General features: G+C 42.0%; 1 protein-coding gene across 4 annotated transcripts in view; it reads left to right on the forward strand.

Annotated features, from left to right (window-relative positions):
• Nucleotides 1–12,960, forward strand: part of LOC135260953 (sodium channel protein type 4 subunit alpha-like) — an 86,776-nt gene that overhangs the window by 36,350 nt on the left and 37,466 nt on the right. For all 4 annotated transcript variants that reach the window (XM_064346716.1, XM_064346714.1, XM_064346713.1 and 1 more), the window contains 6 exons: nt 4,219–4,360; nt 4,962–5,159; nt 6,122–6,298; nt 6,966–7,289; nt 9,771–9,900; nt 12,267–12,505. In XM_064346716.1, coding sequence (XP_064202786.1) covers nt 4,219–4,360; nt 4,962–5,159; nt 6,122–6,298; nt 6,966–7,289; nt 9,771–9,900; nt 12,267–12,505 — 1,210 coding nt within the window. The remainder of the gene's footprint in view (nt 1–4,218; nt 4,361–4,961; nt 5,160–6,121; nt 6,299–6,965; nt 7,290–9,770; nt 9,901–12,266; nt 12,506–12,960) is intronic.

Here is a 12,960-nt window from a genome sequence, read left to right on the forward strand (position 1 = left end):
TCACACATTAAAGATATATATTTTAGTTACATTGCTACAGTATTAGAGAGAAAGAGAGAGAGAGAGACAGAGAGAGAGAGAAAAGAGTGAGAGAGAGAGAGAGAGAGAGAGAGACCTCTGGAGTACTCCAGAGATGTACCAAGAAACAATCTCCACTGGCAACAGGCTCCTGGATACTGTTGCTATAGAAATTTTAAGTAGCCTATTTCTATCGTCACGGCAACCTTGTTTTTCCTTCTATTAGCTCACTGAATAATATTAATTTTTATGGCCCTTAACCTACCATGTCCTGTAAGTGAGAGTTCCATATTGTACAATCTAGCAAGTTAGAATTACTGTATACAGGCATAGGTGGGATTAACCATACAGAAGTAACATGGAATCAAACACTGGAAAGTGATCTGCAATTAATATTTTGTTGTCATCGTCATCTTCTTCTTCTTTTTTTATTAATAATAATAATAATAATAATAATAATAATTTTTTTGATTATTGTAGTTATTTTTGCTGTGCTAGTCAGATTTATGTTTTCGTCTTCTTCCTGAAGAACCCTCAGTGCTTTGTGCAGTTGTTGACCGTGCAGCTGGCCCAGTCCAGAGGAGATGAGCCCATCTGCTTTCTCTCTGATCTGTCCGGCAGCCTGCGCCCTCTGCTCACCTGGGGCACCTGAGTAAAGCCCTGCTGGGTCGGGGTGCGGGAGACACCCCACCTGGCTGCGCTTTGAAGCCTGCCTCACACGGGCCGGCTCTCTGCACCTAAGAACGCGTACGCGGCTTCTGGGAGGCCCACTCGCTGACGTGTCAGCGTCAAACCCAGGTCCTCAAAGAGGTCACACGTGTCATCTGAGCCGTGTTTCATTTGAGCTGTGTTTCCAACACAAAGAGGTCTGTTTTAAAAAAAAAAAAATACAAACTATCTGAGCAACGTTGTGCTAAAGGAGAGCGGCTTTCTGACCAAAGTTTGTGAGTGTGAGTCCACGGTGGAGCACAGCTGCTGTTCCCGTTGAGATGAACCCTGTTTCTTTCTGTTCATATCCAGCTGTGTTAATGGATAAAGTGTCTAAAAATGTGAGCTAAGTACATTAACATGGACAAGGATGCCTGCAAAGACTTAACATTGCAACATTTAACTGAAGCTGCTTTAACTCTTGCGATCGATTTGAGCCACTGGACAGTACTGACCACGCCATTAAACTGAAGATTTAGACATTGTAAAAGCACAATTACAGAGCACTTACTAGTACCATCAAACCTGCTCCTTCTGCTCTCATGGTATCGAGCAGTTAAAAGCAGGTTCTGTAGTTTAAGATAGCCACATCGAATTCAAGTGATGATATGACCCACAACTCCCCATTCTGACTTGAGGTCAAAAGGAGTTCATATTTCAAACTTAACTTTTAAAAATGCTGCTACTCTGCCACAAGTTAGAACCTGGTGCAGTTATAAAATCACTTTAGATTTTGACCGAGGATGAATATTTTGTTTGCTTTTGTGCTGAAGAATATACAAAAGGTAGAACACCATATAACCAATGGCAATCACATGTCTACACTGTAGAATTATCAGTATTAAATCTCTGGCAGTTAATTTGACTCTAAGAAATTTTATAAGATTTTAACGTACTTCTAGAAAAGTTGATTTTCTGCAGAACATTTTACAGTGGACTACTAGTACCAGACATTTTCCTTTTATGATGCTCATTTAACTAAGATGGATTGCTTGGCTGTGGTGAAGTGCCCATTTAAAACAGCCATGGTCAAAGAGCCAAACATATCATGATTATGGTAGTGCTTCGGTCTGAATCATCCAATCACATTACCGTGATGTATTGTTTGGTGTCCTCTTTCAACACAAACAGGTCCATGTGCCAGAAACAAACTGTGTTCGTCTTTGAATTGGATGAATTAAACTGTACACGTGTCATGTGTACATAGAACATATCACATTGTGGTTTTCTAGCAGCATGTAAATAAAATGTGGATTCTCAGGATAGACTCTGTAGAGCGAACTGCCCCTGTCTGGGGCAGGTCTCAGTGCGGTTGCCCTGGGTGGGAATAGTGAGCAGTGAGTGAGTGGCCTAGCGCTTTGCTAACATGGAGATGGGCTCTGCTTTGAATATGGAGCTGATTGCATCTTTGTCTCTATGCCAGGGCCTGGTCATTGTCACTGATAAATCCATATAGGGTGTTCAAACACTGTGGGCTGTGATCCACCTTCACTCTACAAAGCCTTGTTTCATGTAATCTGCCCTTTATGAATGAAGCTGGGCTGTCTCATCATCCAAATGGAAAAGGAAATACGATGCAGAGGTGGTAGAGGCCACAGAGCTATTGGGCCAACGTGCATCGGGTGTGTTGATTTCGCCATGCACTGTGAACTTTCTATTCCACTGGGGTTTAAAGTGAACAATTCTATACGCATTACTGTGAAATGTGTTTTTCTGTTAGACTGATTTTAACACTTTTACAGTGTGGACACAGGTGCTTTCCTGTGATTTACCTGCTTTTTCCTCTTTTGAAATAAAATGGATTTTATTTTGCCCGTGGGACTTAATCTTTATCGTTTTGTGAACACAACTTTTTCCACTATCAGTACATTTCATATGTGTGGGCATAGTGTGATTCCTGCTGAAATTGTTGGTAATTATGGATTATTGTTGTTAATTATGGATTATTGTATCGCATGTGCATAATGTACCACTGTGTACCATAATCAACCTCCCTTGAAACACAGTACACTCAAAATACAAATGAGGTTTAATAATTTTTTCTTACAAAAATGGCCAATTGGAATACTATGGAGCATGGTGGGTTTAAATTAATTTTTCTAATCTTCAGAGATCTACGAACCAGAGAAAAGTACAATTTGTGGTTAAATGTGTTAGTCTCGCAAAGCACCATTGGGGTTAACCCAGCACAGCTTCTCTCTCTTTTGAGCTGAAATGCATGTTCAGATAAAGAGGTTTCTGATTTGTATTAGAAGCAATTCCCAGCTTTCCTCTTATCCAGATTTGGAAGACCTGGTGAGATCTTTAGTTGCTCACAGAATGGTGTTAACACAGCCAGCTAGGCTGAGCCATTTCTAAATTATACCACACAGAGCAGTGCTCTTTTGGGGGTCACAAAGAGAGAGAGGAGGTAAAAAACTGCTAGTTTTAAACTGACCATCATCTCAATCATGTTGCGATTTTCATGAGCTTATTCATTTTGGGAAGAAATACGTACTTTACACAACTCCTTTTTACTCAATTCTGTTAAATTGACAGGATTTCCTTTCTATACTTACAACTACTCCAAAGATATCTAGCTAGATTAAATAATTTTTAACATGGCAAAGGGGTTGCGGACCTTAAAACCATGAAACATATTATCATTATTTCTTACCGATAAAATTGTCAAATGAAAAATGCACAAAAGCATAGCTCTATCATGTAAAATGCAATTAAAAAGTGAATGTAGAATCAAATAGTAAAATGCATCCCTGAAGATTTTTAGTATAATAAAAAAATGAAAGTTCAATGCTCTTTAAGTTGTAGTGTATTGTGCTTTTGTAGCTGTGAGATACTGCAGGTCTGTCAGCTAGTGGACTAGCGTCTGTACTGGACACCCCCTCGCTTGTGAGCAACACAGAGACAACAACTTGGAAATCTGAACCTCAGCTTTGATGTCCACCTGCTTCCCATAATCCCTTTGGCTCCAATATAGTTTATTGCTTTCCTGGGGGCTGTTGGGATTTGAAGTGATCCCCCCCGCCCACATACACACACACACACACACACATGCCCAGTTAACTGAATGTGATTTAGTGAGGACATGTAATGCACACATTAAATTCATTATCATCCGTGACAAAGTGATTGAGTTTACTTTTAGACAATTGTGTGTTATTTGATTGTGATATAATTCTGTTAATGGGTGATTTGTGTGTGTGTGTGTGTGTGTGTGTGTGTGTTTGTGGTCAAAATTCAGTCCTACCTCAAATATGTTTTTACTTTTATTTTACATTTCAAATGTGTCAAACAGCAATGTTAGAAGTAATCACAGCAATTAACAAAACTATTCAGAAAGAAAGAAGCCAAATCAAAAACAAATCATACTCACTTTTATTCATTGTACTGTCAAGGACGAAGCTCACTGGGATTCAACAGAATCTGCAGAACGTCTTGTTGATTTACAGCTTTCTTTTATTTTAAAACAATACCCTCTGACTTGTTTTGCAGGAAGTGTCCCGATGGATTTGTGTGTCTGAAAGCAGGAAGGAACCCTAATTATGGTTACACTAGTTTTGACAGCTTTGGATGGGCTTTCCTGGCTTTGTTCCGTCTCATGACACAGGACTGCTGGGAGAACCTCTATCAACAGGTACAGTTTCATCATTAGCATCTATGGTTGTCCTTTGTTTGAATAATAAAAACAAGGAAAGCATTTGATTCCGCATACTAAGCCATTTGTTGTGTAAGTGAGCCTTGGAATGGCTTATTGATTTGAAGTGCTTTGTATTCCCTTACTTCCTATATTATTAATCTCCAGAAAATTATACATGGACGTTAAACAATTATTGCTGTGGGCAAACATGTTAACTAAAATGATTTCTATGAATCATTTGTTTCAATAATCCAAGCCAGGCAAAGTGCCCTGGACTCTCTGTCCTCAATAAAAGTGCAACCCATAACAGTTTAGGTCATGCTTACTTAATTGGATTTTTTGGTCGTTGAAGTCTAATAGCATTCTGTGTTTTTAATAGGCTGTAACATAGGCTGAGGTAGAGGTAAAGGACAGGATGGATGTTGTTGGTTGTTGCCTGTTGTAAATGTGCAAATGGAACGAACCAATAGAATGATGGCATTATATTAACCAATAGGCTGACGGCAGCGGAACTGACCAATGCAATGTCATTGTTTGCAGTACTCTAAAACTTTGTTGTGCCATGATATTACATAATTTGCTTGCCTGGCAATGTCAGACACTCCGGTCGGCAGGGAAGACCTACATGATCTTCTTTGTCCTGGTGATCTTCCTGGGGTCATTCTACCTGGTCAACCTGATCCTGGCCGTGGTCGCCATGGCGTACGAGGAGCAGAACCAGGCCACCATCGCTGAGGCCTGGCAGAAAGAGCAGGAGTTCCAGCTCGCCATGGAGCACTTACGAAAGGAACAGCAGGTATCAGTGCACCTCTCTAAAGGAACAGCAGGTATCAGTGCACCTCTCCAAAGGAACAGCAGGTATAAGTGCACCTCTCTAAAGGAACAGCAGGTATAAGTGCACCTCTCTAAAGGAACAGCAGGTATTAGTGCACCTCTCTAAAGGAACAGCAGGTATCAGTGCACCTGTCTAAAGGAACAGCAGGTATCAGTGCACCTCTCTAAAGGAACAGCAGGTATCAATAAACCTCTGTAAAGGAACAGCAGGTATCAGTGCACCTCTCTAAAGGAACAGCAGGTATCAGTGCACCTCTCTCAAGGAACAGCAGGTATTAGTGCACCTCTCTAAAGGAACAGCAGGTATCAGTGCATCTGTCTAAAGGAACAGCAGGTATTAGTGCACTTCTCTTAAGGAACAGCAGGTATCAGTGCATCTGTCTAAAGGAACAGCAGGTATCAGTGTACCTCTCTAAAGGAACAGCAGGTATTAGTGGAACTCTCTAAAGGAACAGCAGGTAGCAGTGCACTTCTCTAAATGAACAGCAGGTATCAGTGCACCTCTCTAAAGGAACAGCAGGTATTAATTCACCTCTCTAAGGTATTTTTTGCAAGCATGTCTAGACTATAGGACCAGTGTTTGATGTTATAAACCATTCTAGACTGTTCCTTTTGGAGTTACGCACATATTCAGCAGATTTTTAATGCCTGAAAAATTAACACAGGTGACAAGATGGAATGACTCAGAATACACTGATCTTAGCTAGTTGGTTGGCTTGACTGTTTGATTGATTGAATTATTGACTGATTGATTGGCTGACTGAAAGATCTACAATATCACAAAGACCTCTTCATTTGATTCTTAAAATAAACATGCTGTGAAAGCTCTTTTTTTACTGTAGAGCAAAGCTTTTAGATCTTTTCAAGCAGAAAGTAATTGCTTGTGTTTTTTCCCTCCGATCTCCATCTTCATGCTTTTCTCAGGCCATGTCTCAAAAGGCCCAGGAGACAGACTCTGTGATGCTGCCGATACTTTTTCCATTCACTCTAAAAGACTCCAAAGAGCGGAAGAAGAGAAAGAAAGCTCCCAGGACCCAGTCTGAGGGGGCTGAAGAAGAAGCACGGGAGAAGGCAAAGTTAGATGTAGTGGATGAGCCCAGGGTAAAATCTCTATGCATGCTTACACTCGAAAGAGGTGAATACAGTACCTCACTGACGCACACCAACATCAACAGTTCTATGCCAACACCAACAGCTCTACACCAACAGTTCCATATCTGTAATTTGTACATGTTTCCTTAACCACATTTGTAAATCTACTTTTGAATTTGTTTGATTATTTATCTCTTGTTTTGGCACATTGACACTCCCAAAATGAGTTGCCTGAACATGCTTGCATAATTCAGGAACAATCAGTAACTTCAATCACACTGGTCCCATTTCCTTGAACTAGTACTTTTCCAGTTCTCATAAAATTAGTTGAAACATGGCATTGCCTTCTATGATGTTATGGCCTAGACTTCTTCTTGCCCTGTTTGTCTGTTTCTTTGTAAATAATAATAATAATAATAATAATAATAGTGTTTTGTGAAGACTTGATATAACAGTCTGTACAAACTATCCCAGGCTTACTAACCTGTTTATAGACCATTCAATTATACTTCAATTTCTGTGGAATGGATGATCACTTTATTCCCAGCCCTAGGTGTTATGCAAATCCCAAATGCAAATTCAAAAATTCGCAAATAATAATAATAATAAGAAGAATATTTATATGTCAGCGAGACTGATGGGCTGATTTACTGGCCCTTCCCATTCTGTGCTGTAGAACCTGCACCCCTTCCTGGCCCGCTCGCTGTCGTGCCGGACTAGGAGGCCCAGCCAGGTCAGCTTCTTCAGCTTCCGTCCCCGGAACAGGGGCTCGGAGGAGGCAGACGATGAGCGCAGCGGGGACAGGAGCCGGGTCAACTCCCTGATCGTCCCCTGGAGCCACCGGAGGCCCAGCTGTCACAGCGCCACCAGCTGCTACTCCCCGGTCTTCTTCCCCGGCATCAGCGTCAACGGGAAGCTGGCCGTCGGCTCCGATCACAATGGCATGATGGGCTCGGGCCTGCTGGTGCCCTGGGCTCTGCCGGACTGCGCCATGGAGAAGGTCAGGGCCACACCACACCACACCATGCCATACCACACCACACCACACCACGCCATACCTCACCACACCATACCATACTACACCATACCACACCACACCTCACCACACCATACCACACCACACCACACCTCACCATACCTCACCATACTACACCATACCACACCACATCTCACCACACCATACCACACCAAACCTCACCACGTCACACCACACCACACCATACCTCACCACGCCACACCATACCTAACCACACCACACCATATCGCACCACACCACACCATAGCGCAAGTCTCAGGTTCACACTGTCAGGAGGAGGAGCCAAGCTCTGGTTTGCTGCCTCGGATTTAATTTGAAGGAGGAGCTTGCTCGCCACTGGTGGCCCCTTACGGATAAATGAGTACATCTCTGCACACGACACTCAGTTCTGTTGTGTACTGTTGTTTATGAGTTGAAAAAAATCAATGATGCCGCTCCAGCAATGCATCCGGTTTTACCTGCTTTTGAAAACGGTTTATTAATATATTCTTAGCATAGGATCTGCATTTAATGTTCTTGGTATTTCCCTCCTTAGTTATGAATTAGAGCAGAAGCCATTTGGGATTTCTAAGTATGTAGAAAGGGCTTATTGGTTGCGGTATTAGTGTTCAGGATGCGGAAAGAGCCGGATTGAATGAGCTGATGCTGATGGCTGAGGTTTTATGGTCTGATACCATAGAATGTCCTGAAATGGAGATACCATAGGCCCAGGTGTGTTGGAGGCTTCCATGCTAAGCCAGATGCAGAACTCAGTGATGGAATGATGTGATTTCTCATGGGGGAGAGAATGCTCTTTTTCCCTTGCAATAGAAATACATTTGTCACAGCATTTCAGTCCCGTTTTTTACATTCCCATATCTTTATAAGAATAAAATTAAATGACAATCCATATTTTTTTTGCCTGCGGTTTTGTTTTCATAAATTCATAACTTTATCTACAAATGTATTTGTAAAGACAAAATGAAAGAGATAAAAGATCATTCTTAAATGTTTATGTGGAAAGTGATTTCAGTTGAATTTTTTCACTGATATAATGGACTTTAGACTGGATCATATTTTCAGAGAGAAATTGAGAGTTCAGGGCCATTTACAGTGATTATGACTTCTTGATGAAAAAGGCCTTATTTGAAGTCAAGTCCAGTATTTCTCCATTTATTGCTTGCTTCAGATGTGTGACAACCCTCTTCCCATATTACCATGGCCTTTTCCAGCCAAAATCATCCAGCTTACTAGAAAATCTAAAATTTTAAGCAGGTGCATATATGCATGTTTTTACATGCTGTGTTCACATTTTAGATTATTGATGTGCAGTAATACATTAATCACATCATAAATCATAAATTAATCCTATAATTTCATTTTGGATAATTGCATTGCTATAATAATAATAATAATAATAATTATTATTATTATTATTATTATTATTATTATTATTATTTCTTTTATTGTGTAGAATGCTGCTGGGCCTATGTAATGAGATGTAATGAGTGTTATAAGTACACAATATACAGATTGATTGTACATCTACTTACATTTTCTTTGATATATCAGTATTTGCACAGACACTGCAATAGACAGGGGTGTCCAGCTACTATGTTTGATAGTGTAGAGGGATGCCCTGTGATCACAGAGATGAGGACTGGGACACAAACTCACACACACACACGCGCGCACACGCACTTGCTGTTGTCTTGGAGATTCACCATGGCAACAGCTGTTGAATTGGCATAGTACTGGAATCCTTGCTGGAGTGTGTGAAATGTGAACTGGTGTTTGTACATGTTCAGTACATGGGGCAGTGGTGAAATGGCCCCTCCTGCAGTCTTCTGCTCTGCCAGGAGTGCAAGGTTTCACTGATGGACAGCTTGTCATATGGCACAGATATGGAATGGCAGTCTCCAAATGTGTTCTGATTTGTGTCAAATGGGCCCCAGGGCATAAAAATGTGACATATCTTGTCAGTCATATTTCAGAATTTGGCATGAAAAAAAGGCACCAGGCAAAATGAGATTTTTGTAGGTGAAAGCAAATCATCTAAAATCTAAATCTAAATATAAATCCATATGTTGAATGTAATTCTGTTTCTCTTGATGATTTTATTGAGATGGATGATGATATTTTGGTAATTTTTTATCACTGTGACTTGTTACATATTTTTTGACTATTTACAAATGAACGCCAGAGAAGCTTTTTAGCTAGATGTACTGTACCGAGTAAGTATGGAAAATAGAGCCTTTTTTTACAGGTTTGAGAACTCTGTTCAGCCACATTTTCCCTGGGTCTACTTCCTGTAGAACAACTCCAGGTGTCTACTCAAAGAAATAGTCCCTTTTAAAAAAAAAAGTGCTTAGGAGACACCTGCTGCTGGTACTTGATGTGATTTGACGGAGCGTGGTCACCGGAGGACTTGTAAACAGAGCGGTCCGCGCGCGCCTCTCTCCGCAGGGGTCGACCTGCGGGCCCGAGAGCGGCTCGGTCCTGTTCCCGCGCAGGCTGTCTCCAGAGCTGCTGGAGGAGGGCTTCCGCCGGGAGAGATCAGTCAGCGACACCAGCTTCTTCTCGGAAGCCATGGAGGGTAAGAGACCGGCTCCGTCCAAATCGCGGCGTGGGCTCCCCAGTTAAGAATGACACGTATAATACCAGGCCATTTGGGCCATGCGGCATTTACCTCCTGCGGTGCTCATACTGGTCGTACTGGTGCTCATACTGGTCAGCTGTTCAGTTGGTTGGTATTTCTGTCAATAGATTTTTCTCATTTAGGTTTGAGATGTATTGTAAATATAAAGATGAATAATATGCCACACACACACATACACACACACACACGCACGTGCATTAATGTGTGCACTTACCCAGACACACATGCACACACACACACGCATGCATGCACGCGCGCGCACACACACACGCATGCACGCATGCACACGCACACACACGCACAGGCAAACACATACACACACACACACACACACACACGAACACACATGCACAAGCAATAGGTTATGAGATGAAATCACAGGTGAGTCAACTCTGACATGTTTCATTGTAGTTCTGTGAATATAGTATGTCCCTGGCACTCACCTCAACATGTCAAAGGCTAATGGGCTGGATTCTTCCCAGGGGGCACATGTGCGGAAAGCTGATTTACGTTGCAGAAGATGGGATTACGCTCGAACCCCTGACCCTCACAGGCTCAGACACAGCTTGTGTCAGCGTGCTTTTCATAGAGGCTTATATGCACAAACCTGTCAGACACTGTAGTATTATTTAGGCCTAATGAAGTATTACTTTCCATCCCTTTTTTTGTACAGACTGAAGTTGCAGGTTGAAAACGCACACACATTTTCAGTTGTTCATTTAAATGAGATTAAACACCTTTAGCTCAAGTGAGTTATATGAAATATTGATATGAAAGAGAACGGGTGACAAAAACGCTTTGTTAAAGTTACATTCGCCAGGAAACAACAAACACAAATATTAATAGATAAATTTGAATGGATACCTGGTCCTTTTTAACTGTTAAAAAGAAGAGGTCAAAGTTTGATTTCAAAGCTTTGAAACACAGGAATCACTTTCAGAGGCCTCAGTTCACCAGATAAACTCAGCTCAACAGGAACATAATACTGAGCATCAATCAATTGACAGAGAGGCCTCCTAATTCACACAAGCCTGCCCTGCAGGGATTGGCTTACGCTCAGTTGCAGCGGGGGCGATGACATCAGCACGGTCGTGATAAAAAATGTGGCTTAGATTTCAGCTTGCGGGGAAGCTTGCTTCTAGTATTTTCTAACAGGCACGTACGGTTTGTTTCGACAGCGGGTGCAATGAGACAGGAGCTTTATTTTCTTTCTGTGCTTTTGTACAATGGTGTGACAAATAATTGAGGGATGGGAACAGGTTAGGGAGAGGCGATGGGGGTCCAGAAAGGCCCATGAGGCCATTTTAAAAGCTCATGATGTGATCGTATTTTAATTTCTGGCTAACGTGATGAATTTGATATTTGCTTAGAATTGTTTCTATGTTGTTCTATGCTCTCACACATCCATATATGTCATGTAAAGGACCAAAGCCCCTGATCCATTATGGCTTTTCAGGATATCAATAGCTCAGTTCTTCTGGGAAGCAGCTGTCAGTGATGCGGTGTAGGAGAGCTGAAGACATGATTTCCAGGAATGACTGAAGTCTGATGGGGTCCCTTGTGTAGAGAGCAAAGAGAGGCTTCCTCAAGCCAGCCTAGCCTCACATAAAGTAGTCTCACAATTTTTGGTTTATGGTCTCTTTTCAAACTTGTGGCCAGGCAATCTACAGTAAGTGTTAAAACCTGGACCACTCAGTCATATCTACTCTAATGATCAAGCTCTCTAGCACACTCTATTCTTTCCCTCGATTATTTTACCCCCAACGAAAGGTTTCAAGGTTTAATTTTCAGGTGGTTAGCTGATCAGAACAGGCCCCTTCAACATGCATTTCCTGTATTTACTTATCTGGAGTGTGATCAGAACTCATTCTCACTCTCCTATCATTAATACACATTCAAATGGAAGTAGTCACAGTGCTCAGAATAACACTGCCATTTTTAGCAAAATAAAGAACAGCACTGTGATTGGGAATTGCATTGTGTTATGGTGATTAAGTTGTTTTTCGCACGAAAGGGTTCACAGTAACAATGTTTTTTTGAATCACGGGTCAGAAATATTTCCGTCTCCCATCAGCTGCAATCACCAGAACTTTAAAGTTTGAGTTTGGCACCCTTTGAAAACTTCATGTCTTCTTCAGTGATGGCTCGAAAATTTATTTTGGTGTCTGAAATTCGTGCGGGGCCTATTGTGGCTTGTAGCTGTTAAGTACAGTAACTGGTGGGTATCTAGGTGTGCTAGAGATTAAGGGTGTAAATTCAGCTATCCCTGCTGATGATGGCTTCTGTGTGCTGGTTGTGTCTAGAGCTGGAGGGAACCCGACAGAAATGCCCCCCTTGTTGGTACACGTTTGCTCGGAAAACCATGATTTGGGACTGCTGTCCCAAGTGGCTGCAGCTGAAGAAGGGGATGAAGATTATGGTGATGGACCCATTTCTGGACCTGGCCATCACCATCTGCATCGTGCTCAACACCCTCTTCATGGCTCTGGAGCACTACCCCATGACAAAGGACTTCAACAGTGTGCTGTTGGTGGGCAACCTGGTAAGGCCAGCCTGATGGATGAGGATGTGCTGTCGTGGCTGTAATCTCACCACTGCTGAGAGTAACAAGCTGGTATCACATTACATGCTACGTGCTATTTGGTTGGTTCCTAAAAATAGATTATCCCTGCATACCCTTCTGTGGGAATGCAACTTGCTTGGAGTTTTGTGTGTGTGTGTGTGTGTGTGTGTGCCTGTGTGTCTATGTGTGTGTGTGTGTGTGTTTTAGCCTTGGGGAGCAGGTACAGCACTGTTGCCCTGGAGTAGGCGTGTGCTACCCTGTTTCCAGAGAGTCACAGGGTCTGCTGATTTTATTTGATTAGGCAGCACTTCATTGATAAACCAAACCAGCTTACACAGAATCACTGCACCTGATTTCATGGGCCTGAGGTGAAAACAAAAAGAAGCAGACCCTGCAGGTCCTCTGTTGCAGACACCTGACATAGAGTTCATCTA

The sequence above is a fragment of the Anguilla rostrata genome, chromosome 8 (assembly GCF_018555375.3).
Source record: "Anguilla rostrata isolate EN2019 chromosome 8, ASM1855537v3, whole genome shotgun sequence".
Taxonomy (NCBI): Eukaryota; Metazoa; Chordata; class Actinopteri; order Anguilliformes; family Anguillidae; genus Anguilla; species Anguilla rostrata.